The 19,309-nt window shown below is 40.7% G+C and overlaps 2 protein-coding genes across 3 annotated transcripts; one reads left to right on the top strand and one right to left on the bottom strand.

Annotated features, from left to right (window-relative positions):
- Positions 1-1,475: 1,475 nt before the first annotated feature.
- Positions 1,476-6,535, bottom strand: LOC141757585 (uncharacterized). Of its 2 annotated transcripts, XR_012591673.1 has the most exons (3): positions 6,377-6,535; positions 3,530-5,805; positions 1,476-3,484 (listed from the first exon to the last, which is right to left on the bottom strand). XR_012591673.1 is itself a non-coding variant. In XM_074618161.1 (2 exons), the coding sequence occupies exon 2, from the start codon at positions 5,799-5,801 to the stop codon at positions 4,413-4,415; it is 1,389 nt and encodes a 462-aa protein (XP_074474262.1). In that variant the 5' UTR covers positions 5,802-5,805; positions 6,377-6,535; the 3' UTR covers positions 1,476-4,412. The 2 variants fall into 2 exon arrangements, 1 of the variants encoding a protein (XP_074474262.1); XM_074618161.1 differs by having other exon boundaries at positions 1,476-5,805.
- A 2,617-nt stretch (positions 6,536-9,152) lies between these two features.
- Positions 9,153-18,139, top strand: LOC141757589 (protein phosphatase PTC7 homolog). Its single transcript, XM_074618168.1, has 6 exons — positions 9,153-9,701; positions 12,462-12,641; positions 13,592-13,790; positions 15,044-15,167; positions 15,278-15,407; positions 15,665-18,139. The coding sequence occupies exons 1-6, from the start codon at positions 9,500-9,502 to the stop codon at positions 15,721-15,723; spliced, it is 894 nt and encodes a 297-aa protein (XP_074474269.1). The 5' UTR covers positions 9,153-9,499; the 3' UTR covers positions 15,724-18,139.
- The last annotated feature ends 1,170 nt before the right edge of the window (positions 18,140-19,309 follow it).

Here is a 19,309-nt window from a genome sequence, read left to right as displayed (position 1 = left end):
AGGAAAAACTCCCCGATTACTGGGAAGAAACCTGGAGCAGAACCGGGCGCAGGGCGGGCGGCCATCTGCCGAGACCGGCTGGGGGGATAGATAGATAGAGAGAGAGTGAGAGAGAGAGAGAGAGAGAGAGAGAGATAGATAGAGAGAGAGAGATAGAGAAGCAGCCACAATAGCAGTCTAGCAGCTGTAATAGCTAATACAAGTAGGACTGATAACACAAAACCAATAGTGGTGGATGGAAAGAGTGATAATACAACTATCGGAAAGCCAGCACTGTCCAGCATCTCTCCTCAGTACGTCCATGTGTATTGGTGTGGGACGTCCCTGCGATCGATGCCCGTGCGTTGGTTCCTGCAGCATCAGCATGCTTGCTGGGAGCTCTTGATGTCTTTGGCAGTGATTGAGAAGTGTTATTCTCCAGGCTGCCACATTGTCACTAGGTGTTGGAAATCCCTCGTTAGCATTGGTAGTCCCTCGTACAGACGTAGTTAATTAGGGATGGTAGCAGTTGGTGTCAAGCAGGCACCGACGCGGCAGCAGATGCAGCCACAATACCGGAGACCACCAAGATCCAGGTGAAACCCTGCTCCAAGTGTACCCATGCTCCAGGTATAACCTCGCTCCAGGTGTGACCCCGCTCCACGGTTAGCTGCGAGACAAGGAGGCACAAGGACTCCCGGGAAGGAATGAAGTTAGTAACAACATGGACATGGGACATGAGTATATACATAAGGAGAGGGGAGCTCAGTGTGTTATAGGAAGTTCCTTATGACAGTGTGTCATAGGAAGTCCCCCGGCAGTCTATGCCTATAGCAGCTTAAGTATAAGCGTTATCAAAGAGGAAAGTCTTTAGCCTACTCTTAAATGTAGAGACGGTGTCTGCCTCCCGGACTGAAACTGGGAGCTGGTTCCAGAGAAGAGGAGCTTGATAGCTGAAGGCTCTTGCTCCCATTCTACTTTTGGAGACTCTAGGAACCTCAAGTAACCCTGCATTCTGTGAGCGCAGTGCTCTAGTGGGGTAGTAGGGTACTATGAGCTCTTTAAGATATGATGGGGCCTGACCGTTTAGCGCTTTGTAGGTGAGGAGGACGATTTTAAAATCTATTCTGGATTTTACAGGCAGCCAGTGCAGAGAAGCTAATACAGGCGTAATATGATCTCTTTTTCTAGTTCTAGTCAGAACACGTGCTGCAGCATTCTGGATCAACTGGAGAGTCTTAAGAGACTTATTGGAGCAGCCTGATAATAAGGAATTGCAGTAATCGAGTCTAGAGGTAACAAATGCATGGACTAATTTTTCTGCATCATTTTGACACAGGATGTGCCTGATCTTCGCAATGTTACGTAGATGAAAGAAGGCAGTCCGTGAGGTTTGTTTTATGTGAGAGTTAAAGGACATATCCTGGTCGAAGACAACTCCCAGACAACTCCCAACAATATGTGACCGTGTTTGTGAAATGATATAATTTAGGCAGTTATTGTGTTACTTATTTTATTTAACACATAAACATCCATGACAAACCATATTAAACCATATTAGTAACACAAAGCGTTTACAACTGCCAGTCAAAACCAGGAGAATTCCACAGACTCCAAATATGAGCTCAATGACGCAGTTACAGAATATCTAAACTTAAAGGGAGATAAGTGCACTTTACAGACATTCTACAGTCTATAGATTGTATGAAAATGTCAAATTGTTATTTCAAATTGATTGGGAACATTTTGCCAGAATCAGGAAACAATTTTTGGGTGCAGTATGAAAGCGAATTAACTCACAGATTAAAAGAACAAAAGTGAAATGTGAAGTAACACTGGCTGGATAAGAACAAAATAAATCACAATAAAACAGTGCATATGATCACTTAATTTAGACAGTGTCCACTTGACTTTCTTCATTATTACACACCAGATATTGTGTGTGTGAACTCGACAACCACAGAGAGAATACATGGACTGAAGTGAACAGTGACAGTTTTTCTTTAAACATTTACTTGGGTGAAACTCCCTTGAAAAGCCTGAAAACTTAATCTATGTAGCATTGTTTTCAAAACACAGTTTAACAAAGTGCTTTACAGAACCCAGAGGGAAAGTAATAATTAAAACAGTCAGATAAAAGAAAAACAAGCTCAAACAAGAAAAGAACCACAAACACAAAGAAATAAACTTCACTATACACAAACTCACAAACCCATTGGGAGGAAAAGGAGAGCATATAATTCCTGGAGAGAGACACACCATGACAGCCAGTGGAGTTAGTGAAAAGCAAACAGAGATATTTACAGACACGCCAATACCTGACCCGTTTGTGATTATCTGACTGATAAGATGGAAGACTGGAAGATGCTGAGATGTACTGGAAAGTCTTTAAAGTATGTATGAGTATGCCTAGAAATATGAACAAGAATACAAATCTCCTAACCGCTACAGCCGTATTCATGCACAATGTGACAGTTAACCAACAGACTCTGTAACTCCCACTGTTTCCAGGCAGTTTTAAGCCAGTTCCAGTGTTAAAGAGGACCTATCATGCTTATTTTCAGGTGCATACTTGTATTCTAGGTTTTCTACTAGAACATGTTTACATGCTTTAATGTAAAAAAAAAAACTTAAATTTTCTCAAACCAGCTGTGCTGCTGCACCTCTTTTCGCCCTCTGTCTGAAACGCTCTGTTTGAGCTCCTGCCTACCCCCTCCTGAAAAGCCCAATGTGCTCTGATTGGTCAGCTGGCCCACTCTGTTGTGATTGGTCAACAGAACCAAACTCTTTGGACTCCGCTCCAGCTCCACTCTAACTAGCTTGCAAACGTGTTACTTGGTGACATCACTACGTTACAGAAGAAAAGGCAGGACTTCAAGCAAGGCGTTTCAGGCAGTTCAGGAGCAGTGTTTCTTTGGGGGAGAGTAACTCCCTTTGGCCCTGACTTTGTAACTTTGCAGACTTTTTATATGGACAAAAAACTATATAACACACTAAAGAAAAGGAAAAAAGCACAAAAGCATAATAGGTCCCCTTTAACTTTTATCTGACTAACGATAGATATGACACGAAGTCACTGTGTGTGATGAGTAAAGTAAAAGGTACAGAAACAAAGCTTCCAATTAGTTCTGAGATGCCAGAATTTAGAATTAAAGCCTTGAATTGTTGTAGACTTTTATCTGTTAAAAAACCTCAACCAAACCCCAGCTTTCACCTGACTACATGTAGTCAAAGCAGATTCAAAGCATCAGGCGCCGGTGTCAACAAATGCTCCTATTGTTCTCAACAGCTGCAGGCAAGGTAGCACATCAAAGCACACATGCTCACTGACGCCTCCTTACTGCCGAGGGTTAGTATACGTGCTATCCAGGATTTTACAGGCAACAAACAAACAATGTGTGAGTATCATCTACCTGAGATGGGCTGTATTTTACTTTGAGGACACCTTCAGTCAGATTTCTGTCATTAACTGTTTATTGTGGGATGGTAAACCATTTGTCCAAAGCTAAATGGCCTCCAACATTTCCCATTATGGTTAACTGGTGTTAACTAATTTGGAGCATTAAGGGCCAGTTTGCCATTAGGGGCAAAATGTGGCTCATTTTATGACCATTAATGGCCTCTTCTTGGGCATTACGCAACATTGAGCAGAGCCAACATCACCACAGATCATCGTGTTGAGCAAACCGACCGAAGGCATTTATTTCTCCTTTCACGTTATTTTCTTGTTCTTCTTCTTTTGACGCCTTTGTGAGCGCTCCTTAGAGAAAAACAGCTCTCTCCGTTTGTTCCCACTGCCAAACTATATTATTTGGAAGCGATCGCTACACCTGCACTTTGCACTGACGATCTGAAAATCTGCTTTGAAAGCCCAGTTGTTGTTTTGTTTTTTTAAATGGATCCAAGTTAAACATCCTTTTATATTTGATGAAAACAAATTAACCAATTGAAAAATCTATCTGTTGAATTGTCCAGTACAGGTGAAACAGTTACATGAACGATGTTAGTTGGATGTTTTTTGTACATATATAAAAACCCTTAATGTCACATTCCTATTTTACACAGTAGCAGACATACAGTACTGTCACAATGACTGAACCACATGAATCTGTTTTCTATGCATTCAGTGCTTAATAACATGGAGTAAAAAAGTGCAAAGTAACAGAGATGCTAAATAAATTCTTGAAAGAATTAACAGAAAAAATTGTGTACAACACACAACTGATGATCTAACTGTAAAATTGACTCCTTTAGTTACTACAGTATATACACATGAGCATTTTGTTACTAGTTTTCTGCGGCGATAATAGAGGATTGACTACATATGATCCAGAGAGCTTTCTATGGAGTTACATTAGCAGAATGTGGACGTGCAGATATAGTAAAGGAAGTAGAATCCATTTGGGGTATGGAAAAAGGACACCTAATTTTTCTCACTGGAGAAGGAGCATGCTGGAGAGAAGCATGAGGAGGGAGGTGAAGAGTTGGATCACCCCATCGCTCAGAGGGCTGCTGCGATTTCCCTGGGTTTGTTGCTCGGCTTTTCGTTCCTCCAGAAAGCGCTCGGAGTAGACCATGTACAGCTCAATGCAGCGCCGGGACTTCAGTTGCTCAATCAGGGCCGGGTATCCGATCTCCTCAATGCCGACGGTGTCGCCATCATCCTCGTCGCCTCCGCCCGGACTTTTAGGCTTGGTGGAGCTGCTCCCCTGATCTTTGAGAAGGTCAGTCCTGTTCATGCAGCTACCCATGAACTTGTCGTAAGTCTCTGCCCGTGGCGGGGGCTTGTAGACGTAATCGCGGCCAAAGTCTTTTTCATCCGTGGATTGGGTGCCGTAGCGCTTGTACATGTAGCTGTTGTAGTGCTGCTCTTCTTCGGGGTTGCGGAAGTTGAAGTGTGGTCGAGGGAAGCGCCCGAGTCCGTATCCGACGGCCATTCCCGCAACGGCGCCGACGCCTGCTGCCAGCATGGCTTTTTTGGCGAAACCTGAAGACTGGGGCTGGTAACCCATACTCGATACAGATCGAGAGAAAGGAGACCCTCCCATCCCGGGATTACCACCGTATCCATAGCCTCCTCCGCCATAGCCGGGACTGTGGATCTTATTATTCGGGTTCCAGTTGGGGGAACCACCACCCATCCCTCCACCACCCGGGTATCCCCCAGGCTGACCCCCGGGGTATCCCCCAGGCTGACCCCAACCCTGTCCTGTATTTCCCCCTCTGACTGGGTAGCCTCCTCCTCCTGCAGCTGGATAGCCTCCTCCTGCTGGGTAGCCTCCTCCTGGGTTCTGGTTAGGATATCCAGCTCTGCCTGGTTGGTTAGGATAGCCACCTGCTGCTGGGTAGCCTCCTGCAGCTGGATTTTGATTTGGATAATTCCCTCTCGCCGGGTTTTGGTTCGGATACCCCCCAGCGGCCGGATATCCACCTGCAGCCGGATATCCCCCCGCAGGGTTCTGGTTAGGATTACCTGCAGGATTGGCTCTACCCGGATACTGGTTGGGGTTACTACCGGCTCCTGGATAACTCGGTGGGTTTTGTCTGGGAGCCCCTCCCGGATTAGTGTTGCCTGCTCCTGGGTAACTTCCACCACCAGGGTAACTTCCACCACCAGGGTACGGATTGGTGTTCCGGTTAGGATTCTGTGGCTGTCGGGGGTAGGACGGAGATGGTTTTGACCCACCCCTGTTGTTGGAAGACGATGAGGTCTTCTTGCTGCTGCTGCTGCCGGTCCCTCTCTTAGCCCATGTGGACTCAGTGTTCAGGAGGAACACAACAAGAAGGGACACAAGAGCCACCTCACACAACCTCCCCATCATGCCCCTATAAAGAGGAGGTATAATGAGCATTAAAAACGATTAAGCATTATAAAAACAAACAACTTATGTTTTAGGACAAGATATATATAATAACAACAATAACAATACAGTAAATATATCAAAAAAGACAAGTGTGTGTGTTGCGTGGAAGTGTATGGTAGGTGTTTGTGAGGAGGATATTTGAACTGCTCTTTAGGATGCAAAATGGCCTAGTGCCACCTTTTTTCTTTGGCAATGGATTATTATATAACCATATGAGAAATATTCTTATTCAATCCAAAAACACAATCATAACAGGAAGTTTCAAGCAGAGCACCCTCGCCATTATTCCCTCATCATTTGGTTAATCTAAAAATAAATAAATTAAATCAATATGCTACCCACACCCATAACCACTATGCGTAAACGATGACCTGTTTTTTATTTTTAAAACAGTGAATCATTGCATCATTATTATTATTATCCTGCGTATTTAAACATCATATTATATAATGCCTATTTGTTTCCTTCGTCGAGCCTATAACCGCAAAGACACATCTAACATCATTATGGACTATAATAGAGTTATTTCTTACCGTGAATAGTCGGTTTGTGTGTGTGCTTCGATGGTAATTCGTCTATAATGCGTTGTTGTCTTCTCTCCTCTCTCGGCCTGTTATGCGCTCTCTGTGTCTCTGGCTGCGGGTGGTTTCAGCTAGCTGGGGTGCGCTCGATTTATATGTGCAGCATGAATCCTGCAGGGAATAGAGGTGGAGACTGTTGGCTGTGACGCCCCAAGCGGTGATCATCGTCATGAAGGCAAAAAACATCAATATAAACAAAACAAAAAAGACATATTTTCAGATGTGTTTCACTTTTAAAAAGCCTATGCATTGTGAATTTTAGCGGGTTTACACTTTCTTTTCACTTTATTTATATATTTTTATTTTTTTATTATTAACATAAATGTGCCATATTATCAGGGGATTGTTTGCTGTGACTCACTTTTAAAAAGCCTATGCATTTATTATACTGCTTATATGGACACTTACTGGACAGGGGCGGGTCTAGAAAATGTTTGATGGGGTGGCCAGTCACAGACTCAGAGAAGGGTGGCAAGATTTCAAGATTTAAAGCCTTTTATTGTCATTGTGTAGTACAACGAAATTAGATTGTAACAACCCTATAGGTGCTAATGAAAAGATAATACCAAAAAAAAGAGATTAGCATTATAAATATAAAAAATATAAAAGATAATACAATATAAAATATAAAAATACATTATGTATATTGATGAGATGACAGTTTTGCCAGATTACAGTTTTGCCAGATTATTGCACAAAGTGTCCATCAGATAATTATATAATTATTGCACAGCATCATATAATTATTGCACAGAGTGATCAGCATGTTATTGCACATATCCGTAATATTTGAACACTCAAACCAATCATTCAATCAAGCTGAAAGCCAATGGTGTAATATTATACTATATAAACAAAAAACTGAAAATTCAACACACTGTAAATGTATTTATTAATATTATTAGGGAAATTTCACATCCATAAAGCCAAGTTCTTGAGGTCTAACCCATCATTTAAACCTTCAAGGTTGAATTTAGAAAGTACTATCCGAATAAGAAACAATAAGACATGTTCATATACTCAATTTGCTTGAATGTTTTTGAGTGAAATGTGATTTATTGCTTACCATCTCTGTTAATGTATTATTTATTTCATATTGTCTTTTTTCCTTTCCCTCTTTTATTATTATTATTATTATCATTTAGATATTCTTATAATTACCTTATGTCCTGGGAATGTATCTACCTAGTAAGAATTGAGTCATGCCTGTTTTGGTTTCCGTATCTCACTTTGATGCCTAATGTTCTCTGTTTTGTCATATTGTCACACATTGTACTTGATGATTTCTACAAAAAAGAAATTTGAAGAAGAAAAAAAATACATAACAGGTACCACTAACCCTCATCCTAGCAACATATTTAACAGTATAAGGACAGTACAGGAATAAACTACTGTAAGAAACAACCATCATAGGAAAGTGTTGACTTATTTCTCCTCAAAATATCATATTATTAGTTTTCAAAGTGGGGTCTGGGGACCCCCAGGGGTCACTGAAGGGACTCCAGGGGGTAATTCATCCTAACACAATGACAGATCATGGGTTTCATACACTTTTGAAAAAAAACATGTAAAAGCAATAATCCTATCAGGATGTCCCTGGGACAAAATCTTATCAAATGGGGGTCTGTGGTCTAATTTGTGTCAGTTTAGGAGTCCTTGACGTGAAAATGTTTGGGAACCACTGAGTTAGGCTACGCATAATGTCATCTGAGGAAACATTTTAATCTTTTAATTTTTATATATATATATATATATATTTTATTTTTTTATTATTAAGATAAATGTGCCATATTATAGGCGAAATGGTGCTTGAATGACATTATGAGAATAAAGAACCAGCAAGATATGACAAAAATATATAGGAGTAGTATAAAAGGATGAGGATTAATTGTTCTTTTAAAATCATGTGAATTTTATGAAACGTGGATTTAATAAAATGGAAAAGTGTAATTCAAGAAGTAAAAGTTATGGAAAAGGGAACTCACAAAATAAGGAATATTGAAGATGTTTTTGAGAAGAGATGGAGTCTAACAGAAGGAAAAATATAGTTACATGGGTTAACACGCATGCACATATACAGTGCATTTGCTTGGAGGTGACCTGACGTTAAGGAGGATGCATGTGTGTGCCCATGTAAATGATATTACTATATATTTGCGCTCCCCCCCCTTTTTATTTTCTATTAACTTATTTGTTGATTTAATTTATTATTACTCCCGTATTTTTGTATTATTATTGTTTTTTTATTTTTTTAACTCTATTCTTTCTTTTTATCATTATTATTATTATTATTATTATTTATTTTCTTAATTTTATTTATATTTTGAATGTTGAAGTTGTTTTCTCTAGTGTACTTAATGAGTTTGTCTATAAGCTCATCTACTTAAAAAATGGTTTATAAACTATTGTAATTACGAACTTTAAATTGCATATATGAAAACAACCTTGAAAAAAGGGAAAAAATAAAGTATAAAAAAATAAAATCATTTGAATTTTAGTGGGTTTACACTTTCTTCTCACTTTTAATTTTTATATATATATATATTTTTTATTTTTTTTATTATTATTATTAATATAAATGAGCCATATTATAGGCTCCAGGTGCCTCCGTTACGTCCAGTTAGTTAGAACAAGTGCACATCTAACGCATGCGCAGTGGAGTATCCGCAGGTCCGTCGTGGGCCCAGGTCACGTCACGCTGCTCTGTCATTGGATGATGCACGGTGAGCCGTGACGTCAACATTGTAGACGGTCAAACACCCCGTATGTACTCGCAGCTTCTGTCTCCGGTATACACGGTGGAAACATGTCGGTAAGGAGAGAGCCCAGCGGAGGAACTACTGCGGTCATCACATGTACACCTGAGACATAAAGACGCAGGCGTTGTAGCGGAACTACAGGGGGGTTAGGGTACTATTTCACGAACCAGTGTGGAGCGGATGGACGGATAAAGACAGACAGACAGTAGGGGACTCAACAGAAGACAGCAGGCTGCCGGTGGGCCGGTAGAGACAGAGAGACACAGGGTGCTTAAACAAGAAGACGGGGGTTTGCTTGCTGCTGCTTCGCTAGGTGATGTTATCCGTACTGTCTTATGGCAGACTGGTAGCCAGGGCTGTCCTGGGCGGACTGTCTCAGACGGACGGTCGGGACTACAGCCTGATCTCCGCCAGCTATGGCTTCGGTAAAGACTTTCGCAAGGGGATCCTGAAGAAAGGGATGTGCTACGGAGACGATGCCTGCTTCATAGCGAGGAACAAGAACGCAGATGTCTTAGGTAAGCTCTTTTATTAGCATTAAAAACACTGTAAGCACACATATATGTTAGACCGTCCCTCCGTTGCCGTGGTGACCTTCAGTCAGCTAGCCTGCACGTGGACTGACCCCTCGGATGAAAACAAAACACCACCTCCTCCTCCATAAACACTGACACAACTAACCTGTCTCCCCTTACCACCGGTATTAAACTGTATTTAGCTTTACTTAAAACCCTGGGGAAGCTTTACAGAAGACTAATACACCTGCAACAACCTCATTATGTGCATGAACTGCCATTATGTGCCTTAAAGTGGGTCGTTTTTGAGGTGAAACATCAGACGACCTTTCACCCAGATAAGCTCCAACTGAAGAATACACTGCTGTAAATGCAAGATATTAAACACGTGAAAGTAGGAGGCATAGATGAGCTTCGTTTAAGTGTTACAGGGCTGAAAAAGCCCTTATTGCGACGTTTCAGACTTAACACCACAATGTCTTGCAAAGGTCAGAATGGTTGAGCATGGAGGCAGCCATGTTGCTAACAGTAGCCTGCTAGCTGTTAGCTGAGGAGTGTGTATAGCCTGCTGGTGCTTCAATGCAATATTCCCCTCTGCTGAGTCCTTAAGAAACCGTTTTGGTTTTGATCACTATAATTGCTCGTTCTGTGATGAACACATTGAAACTACAGAACATTTATTTTATGAATGTATTTTTGCTATTGTTTCTTTGGGATGATTTGCATTATTGGTTGTCCACTAAATTTGTACATGTTTCTAATCTAACAAAGGAAAATGTTATATTTGTTAATTTTTCTAATCTAACAAAGGAAAATGTTATATTTGGTACAATTGTGAAAGATGACATGGTACATGACCTGGCAATCAATTCCATAATCATTCTTGGAAAGTTTTTTATGCATAAAAATAGATTCCTGAAATCGATACCAAATTTCTATGTTTTTCATAAGGAGCTGTGTCTTTACTTTTCATCTCTGAAACATATGAAGAAAAAGGATTGCTATGAAGCTTTCAATGTTAGTTGAGGACCTTAACCTTACAGGGAACCCCCATAGCACTATTAGCACTATTCACACATTCCCTTACTTTTGTTTTTTGTTTGTTTTGGGGTTTCTTTTTCTCTCTTCATCCACACACTTATGCACTGTACACCAATTTCGTACGATGCCATATTGTAATGGAAATTTCTCAATAGAAAAAAATAAAGTGTGTAGCCTGCTAGCTTAGCTGAGCTGAGTGTAATTGCTTTGTCCTCTCCTGACAGCAGGAGGGTAAACACAGCCAAATACTTGACTAACCACGTGGCTTAGTCGACGCATACTCGCCGTGTTTTACAGATTCCAAGCAATGTGTAAGTCTTAAATATTTAGGCTGGGGATATGAAGGTGAAAAAATAGACAACTCATCCCCCCCTCAACGCAACACAAAGCGCCTGGGTCAGTCCTTCATGCTGGTAGCCATCAGACTCCACAACCAAGGCTGACCCCCATATGAGAACTATGAGGACTTGAAGACCTTTAAACATGCACTATCTGTAACCATCTTGGACTCTAACCACTGGCACACTTTACACTATATATCACTTTAAAGACTGTACATATTCCATTTATTTATTGCACATACTACATTTATTTATTGACGGACTGCCCACACTATGTTCACCCATTCACTGTATCTTTTATATCTCTATTATTGTTTTTATAATTTTTGTATACCTTTACCTCTCCTGTGTTTCACTCTGTTTGCTGATGTTGCTGCTTTGGCACTTGAATTTCCCTTTGACACCTGAATTAATAAAGGTTCATCTTATCTTATGTTATCTCTGAGGAACAAAACCCCCCACCAGGGTGTTATACACATGGCAAGCAAGGCAGAAATGGCGTGGTAGTAAAATCTGTAGCAAACTCCTCTGAAGTGGCCTGGGGTTGGTCATCATGACAGTTTTAACGGTTATGGATGATGGTCCTTTCTTCCAGCAGTGTAGAAGGACATTTCAGGAGATTAGATAGAGAGATCAGAGAGATTAGATTAGATAGAGTATTTTGTATTTTAGTTTCTTATTTGAGGGAACTTCCAACCGCAGTACAAAGAGAAAATTAAACTAAAGTTGGAGCATTGAAACAAACAATACTTGATGTTTTCACATACTATAACATATTTTGCTATTTTTGAAAATAAATGTTAAAGCCTTATTATCATTATAAGCATTTTCTCTTTGTATTATAGCTGCATTTTAATCGAGGGCTGTGCTCCTGCACAGTATGTGCTGAGCTATATTCAGTTAAGTCATCCAATATCATCCTGGTTAATTCTAACGTATCGGCTACTTAGTTTGATCAGTTGCCATTACATTTATTTCAACAGCTGTGGTTTGGAGGATGATGAGATGTAGACATTTTGATGTCACCTTCTACGGGCAAAGAAAGTAACTGCTGCTGCAGTTATATTGTTCTCTAAAATGACAGAAAATTGCTTGTTTTGTCTGAGCTAGATATTCATCACACAAGACAAATAAAAGCATAAAGCCCTCACATTTGCTAAGCTAGAACCAGACAATGTTGGGCACTTTTTCTTTAAATAACCATGCAAACAACTAATCGATTATCAAAATAGTAGTACTAGTTGGTTAATCAACCGTTCAATCAGTTATGCCTTGATACTCGTCATCACCTAGTATGACAAAAATGCTAGTATCTGTTTGCTGATGAGTGAGCAGCAAAACAACAACTAGATTAAAACTGCATTCCCCTTTTGTCCATCAGGCGTTGCAGACGGCGTAGGTGGTTGGCGTGACTACGGCGTCGACCCGTCTCAGTTCTCCGCCACATTAATGCGAACCTGTGAGCGACTGGTGAAGGAGGGACGCTTCACTCCCAGTAACCCAGTGGGGATCTTGACCTCGGGCTACTTTGAGCTTCTACAGAACAAAGTTCCCCTGCTAGGTGAGTACACACGGAGTGATACATTACGGTACACACACACAGTCGGTGGTGGAGTGAGTCATGCTTCCCATGTGATCAGCCATACTCTGAAAAATGCATAGGAAAGCTGCAGGATGAGTCAGAATGCGAGTGGTGGTCTTGCTATGCAACATGCATTACAAAAGTCATGACAGAGCAAAGAACTTTTTCCAATCTGGCAGAAAAGTGCATGATTTGGAATATGCAAACAAGATAGATAATGATGGGGAAAAAAATGTTTGTGCACAAATGTTTGGTCCCGCATCCTGAGTGATGTAATATATGTGAGGTAACTAACTAACTAACTTAATCAGACTGTATTTCATTATGCCACTTGGAAGTTGTGATCTTGTGGGGCTCAACAGTTTTCCGCTTACGCCGGGTGAACATTTTGTCTCATGCCAGAGCTCCAAAGGTCAAGAATGCATCTGTAACTGATACTGCAGGAGGGTCAGACAGTTTTTAAAACTGTGCACAGGACAAACATGTGACCAAGGGCACGCACTGAGACTTGGTATCTCTGACTAACAGCGAGCGTGTACACTAAATGCCCTCCCCCCCCCCATGTCACGATGTTTGTCAAATTGCCTACTTTTATTTTGGGAAGCTTTTACAAGGTCTGTGCCTGACCTTCCCTGCTCAAGGTTACTTGGACTGTTGGCACCTAAAGATGCAGTCACTGTGGATCTGGGACAGGCACGATCCATGACCCCTGGGTCTGTTTTCTCCCTTTTCACTTGCGAATTGCATAACCACTCACTATGGAGGAATGAAATTCATTAGGAAGGCGCGCACAAAGGCGGTGATGTACAGATTGAGCAGCATTCTACCCCTCAAGAAACACACATTCAGTTTATTTTTCCCATGTTCTCTCATCAAATTTAACCTTTCCATATATTCATTATGGTTGCTTTGCTCTCCTCTGTTTGTAGGGAGCAGCACAGCCTGTATCGTGGTCCTGGATCGACGGAGTCACCGACTACACACGTGTAACCTCGGAGACTCGGGCTTCCTGGTGGTTCGGGAAGGAGAGGTGGTCCATCGCTCAGACGAGCAGCAGCACTATTTCAACACGCCCTTCCAGCTGTCCATCGCTCCTCCTGGAGCTGAAGGGGTGGTGCTCAGTGACAGGTCAGTAAGCTCAGTGTTGAATACATCCTTGCAAGTCATGCATGAAGAGGTGATACTGGTAGCTTGACACGACGCTACACGGGGCATCTTTTAATGCAAGTGGATCAGAGTTAAATTGTCCTTACGTAAACTTCAGTTGTGCTGCTGAGCTACTTCCTGGTTCAGCTTTGAACCTCTGCATGTGCCATTGTTGGGTGTGCACGGCATTTTGCAAAGCAAATGAGTAAAGGACAGCATGTTCACTTTCACATTTGCTGCCAAACAACTGTTTAGATAACTCGAGGCCAACTGGATTTGTTAAAACATCCTGCACCCTTTCATGTGGGCAGTAAACATAGTTACAGTAAGAACTTTCAGACAGTGTTTTCAAAATAAACAGGACCTGCTTTAGCGTCACACTTCTGGCCAAACGAGGCTACGTCTCCGCATATAGCCGTCTTAACTACTTGATCATCTTTTCTTATATCGCCCACATGGAAAATCCTGTTTATAGTTTATTGTTTTAGTTCACATTTCAGTCATTTTAAAGGTGAACACACTGTTATCTTTACTATCATCACCAGAATCTTTGAAACAGACACATTATGGTGATGGACATAGCCTATCTCAACTTATTTTGCCATGAAGTGTATTCCAGGCAAAGAATTGGCAGCAACAAGAATGTTATTCCAAAATGTTCCCCATGAACAATACTTCAAGCACAAGACACGATGCACAAGCAGCATGCATACAGGCTTGCCAGGTTACCCAGATAGGTGTCACAACTTGATTCTGACAATGGCAGCCTTATTAACGAGGGATAAACCTTCTGTAATCCCTTTAGAGCAGTCTCGAGGTCCTGCTTTTGAGGGTTTTTTTCCCCAGGGTTTTAATCCTGTTTTTCTGGTGTGAAATAAAGTCTAGATTTAGCTGTTTAATAAGTTAACGTTCCTTTTTAAGGTACATTTACTGCTTTATCTTAAAATATAACCCCTCAAGATGAAGCATGACCACGAGGTTAAAGGTTCTCAGTAACTAAACTTGAGTCTTTGGTACAGCGCCAGCAAGCCACAGGACCTCTGCAAGGGCACACTGAGCAGGCTGCTTCCAACTCAGCTGTCAGATTAAACGCCCACGCTGCGTCCCAAGATTTGGCAGAGTAACTTCTGACCCGCTTAATTCCATATCGGAAACTGTTGACAGCAGCTCAGGTGCCGCATGCTCCCGTTACACTCGTGACTGATCTTTCCGTGCCTCGTGTCTGTTTCCTCTAGCCCCGAAGCGGCCGACAGCTCCTCCTTTGACGTGCAGCTCGGTGACATCATCCTGACGGCGACCGATGGCCTGTTTGACAACATGCCAGACTACATGATCCTTCAGGAGCTCAAAAAACTCAAGGTGTCACATCTGGAATATCAGTTTATTCAAGCTTTCTACACATGCTGCATCTAGTTGACATATTTTTTACGACTTTTGAATGTAATGCTTTTCACTTTTCGTCGTTTCAGACTACCAACTATGACAGCGTCCTGCAGACTGCACAGAGCATTGCAAAGCAAGCTCACGACCTTGCCTACGACCCCAATTATATGTCCCCTTTTGCACAGTTTGCCTGTGACAATGGCCTGAATGTAAGAGGTGAGTAAACTGTGCTTCAGATGCCGGGTTGTCCCTTTTTAAAAGAAATACTAAGGTTTGGTTTGATAGTGCACTCATTTTAAGTGGATATATTATTATAAGATATATTATACAATTTTATAGATGTGTTGTATTTTATTGTAAGTGGATAAGAGGATACATGTTGCAAATATTTTTGCTGTCCTTACAAATTGTCTGATGCGTAAAAAAAAAAAGTGTTGGCATAGTTCCTCACACTCTTTTGTCTCGTTCTGCAGGAGGGAAACCAGATGATATCACGGTGCTGCTGTCAATCGTGGCTGAATATACAGACTAAAGTGTGTCTGAGAGTGTGTGTGTGCGAGCTTGATCCTCCCTTCCCATCTGCCACCTGAGTCTTCCACCTGCTGCAGCCCTCACAAAAAAATGCACTGCATCCTGTGGGGCTGTCAGGGGGAGGCCCACCGACACGCCACACACACTCCTCGCCGCTGGGCCGACGTCCACCCCGTGTACATTTTTTTTGTTTTCTTCCTCTGTTTTTGTTTTGGTGCTTGAACGGTTGAGGGGGAAGCAGGCAGCTAGGACATTTTTCATGTTGATCATGATGCAGGAGGAGCGGAGGACGACGGGCTGAGGGACGTCTTTCGGATGATGTGACTGAGAGGACAGTTTGGTTTGACTGAGGGCTTTAAAACCTGGTAGCCCTCGTGTATAAAAGTGATTTAATAAAAGGCCAAGGTTTTGGAGTAGTAAGCTAGCTGTCTCTGTTGTTCCACTCGTTAATCTGTTCCTTGTTGTAAATGTGTTTGAACAAAGCATATAGGTGGACTGAGGAAGCTGATGTTGGGAATGGAATGGGTGTCAATAGAGAATGGGATTTAAGAGTTGGGTTACTAACTGAATGCTCAGATCAGAGAAACCTGTAAAGGGAAACCATAACGCTTGTTAGAGCTTACATGTGAAGGTTGATCTGTTTTTTGTCACTTGGCGGGGGGGATACGTCGGAGCGCACATCCTGATAATACGTTGTAAATATTTTTGTGTTCATGGGGCTTCGTTCTGGCCTTTCTGTTGTCTTTGCTTTGGTCGTCGAAGCAAAGATCTATTTCGTTACTATTGTGGATGATGCACACACGCATTCATAAATATATTTTTCTTGTATAGATGTTAATCTTGAAGTGAGCTTTATCAATCCCACACTTCCACTCGCTGACACGAACAAGAAGATCTTTGCCGAGACTGATCGCTGCAACGGTCGTGTGGTAGGAAGGATGTTAAAGATGTGTGCGTGAGTGTGGTATACATGTGAGTTATTGGAATGTGTGGCGTATTTAATGTTAATATTTGTTCTCTCACAAAGCTAAAGCTAGCATCTGGGAATGCTTACTATTGCAATGATAGGTCAGGCGCGAGTTTAAAGGAAAAGATGTATTTTTTTAACGTTATTTAGTTTCAAAAGTAAGAGTTTTCAAGTGTCTGATGAAATGTGTGTGATGGATGATGAAGATCCAGCTATCTTAACAAGAATCAGGTGTGTGTGTGTGTGTCAAATTTGTTGTTTTTTCAGTTCCTTATTTCCCTTTCCATTTGTTTGCTGCTTCTCTTTTGTAATTCAGATGTCTCTTTATGACTTGCATTATATGACCATGGTCACCATGATTGTAACGAGTGTGTGTAAATGTGTGTGCTGCATCAAACAACGTTAATCAAAGACATTACACTGTTCTGCTCACGATAGTCTCCTTTTGTCTAACAGCTCACCCAAGTGGTTTGGACAATGTCTTTACAGTTTAAAAGCAGGTGCACCAAAGACGCATTTTCTTTTCGCTTTGTTGCTACTAACATCATACAGCAATACTGTAAATTCCTTGTGCTCTGAATCGTGTGTGTGTGTGTGTGTGTGTGATGGCCAGATGGTGCGGGTGGAAATGTTCAGAGGGACATTAAAATATGCCTAAAGTTGTTTTATCAGAGCAAAAGCTGTATTATATTCTTGATTTAAGTTAAATGTGACTGGTTGCAACAAAGTGTAAGACAGGTTTATGAAACCAAAGAAGGAAAGCCATATATTATACACATGATTAGGGCACTGCTCTGTAAGCCCTGCTGTAAAGATAACATTGTGTTTCCTCCTCATACACATAATGGACACAATTATTATTCGAATATGATCTGTCCTACTGTCTGCACTGTTCTTTTTGCATGGTTTCTGTCTCGGCTACCATTTTACAAAGTTAATTTCACACAGTTGTTCTTGTCTTGGTGGTTTATAAATGGTATATAAAGGTTCTGAAGTTGTATTTACTTACAAAGATAGCCCTGTATTTGACAGATATGTAACCCATATGCAGAAGGAGGGGTGGTGAGATAGGTAACGGAGCTGTGAACTAACCGTATGAGGGTGAGCACAGTTTCAGCCTTAACAAATAGCTAGACGTGTAATCAAGAGGCCTTTCCTGTCATTGCAAGCTTGTCTCGTCTCGGTCGTGTCGCCCGGTGTTTGATGTAAACGAAAGTCTGCCCTCCCTCCCCCCCCACCCCTACCCCCAGTTTTTCTCTCCTGTAAAGTTGTTCTCAAAGGTGCTTCTGCAGTCTGTATGGTATGATTGTCCTCTTTTCAGCAAGCAATGTTTGTGTGTGTATGAAAGATACACCTATGTCTACAGTGTAACAATGCAGGTCTAATTTATGTAAATATGTTTTAAAATATGTACAATATTTAAATAAAAGAATCTAGTATTTATACTAAATTCGCTTGAGTGTTTTCATGATGTCCTTATATGTTTCATCTTCCGAAGCAGATGTATCGTTCACAAAAATTGCATCCAATCTTGCAAAGTGATCGACCGCTTTAAAGAATCAGATTGTGTTGCAGTAAAAATATGAAAGATTTTTATCAGCTGCATCCTCAGTAACGGATGTTGAAATTTCTGTACTGACCGTACACATTTACCTCGTTTTCTATGACTACTGTGATTGCTACTCTACTGTCGATGCAAATATTAAAATGCATTAATTATTGATAAAGTGTAAAATTAGCTTTATCTTGTTTCAATTCAATTCAATTCAATTTATTTTTGTATAGCGTCAAATCACAACAGAAGTTATCTCAAGACGCTTTGAGATAACTTCAAATCAGTAAAAAATAAATTTACAGAGGCTACTAGTGGTGTAAAGTACATTTAATCAAGTGCAATTTTGAAGTATCTGTACTTAACTTGAGTATTTCTATTTCCTGCTATTTCATAGGGAAATATTGTACTTTTTACTCTATTTGACATCTATGTTTACTAGTTACTTTTCAGTTAATGATTTTACATACAAAACATGATCAACAAATAAAATATTACACATTGAACCACCTAGGAGTATATAAAGCAGTTTAAATTCCTCAAGCAGCTACAACAATATCATGCTGCTTACATGTTAATGCATCAGTATACCAATAATATAACAATAGCACTCTCAAAGGGGGGTATAATTAAAAATATAAGTAAGATAAGATATTCCTTTATTAGTGCCGCAGTGGGTAATTTTGCAGTGTACAGCAGCAAAGGGGATAGTGCAAAAAAACAAGATGCATCAGCTAACACAGTAAAAAAGAGCTAAACAAAGTATAACAAAATATGAACCATTTAAATAGAAGGAAGTATAAAAATAGGAGCAGTATATACAGTATTGACAATATTAGACTATTAACAAAATTGCACAAGTGGAAAATGATATTGCACAGTGAGCATGAATGAATGAAACTCACATTTTTATTCCTATATTCTTACTTATACTAGTTAAAAAGAAATGTACATGAGTGAAAGTAGTTTGCTACCTTTAAATTTACCTAATTAAACATACAGGTATTTTTTTTGCATGTGATTTTTAGTACCTTACATCTAAATCACAAATTAAAGTGAATTAAAATA

This window comes from Sebastes fasciatus, chromosome 19 (assembly GCF_043250625.1).
Source record: "Sebastes fasciatus isolate fSebFas1 chromosome 19, fSebFas1.pri, whole genome shotgun sequence".
In the NCBI taxonomy this organism is placed as follows: Eukaryota; Metazoa; Chordata; class Actinopteri; order Perciformes; family Sebastidae; genus Sebastes; species Sebastes fasciatus.
Note: the sequence above shows the minus strand (reverse complement) of the source record. Positions and strands in the feature narration are given on the sequence as shown.

What these genes read in the sequence shown, in the direction of transcription:
- LOC141757589 (XM_074618168.1), top strand. Translation starts at nt 9,500, where the DNA reads ATGTTATCCGTACTGTCTTATGGCAGACTGGTAGCCAGGGCTGTCCTG. An exon ending in CAAGAACGCAGATGTCTTAG is followed by an intron (nt 9,702 to 12,461) that starts GTAAGCTCTTTT and finishes TTTGTCCATCAG; the next exon opens with GCGTTGCAGACGGCGTAGGT. An exon ending in AGGAGCTCAAAAAACTCAAG is followed by an intron (nt 15,168 to 15,277) that starts GTGTCACATCTG and finishes TCGTCGTTTCAG; the next exon opens with ACTACCAACTATGACAGCGT.
- LOC141757585 (XM_074618161.1), bottom strand. Translation starts at nt 5,801, where the DNA reads ATGATGGGGAGGTTGTGTGAGGTGGCTCTTGTGTCCCTTCTTGTTGTG.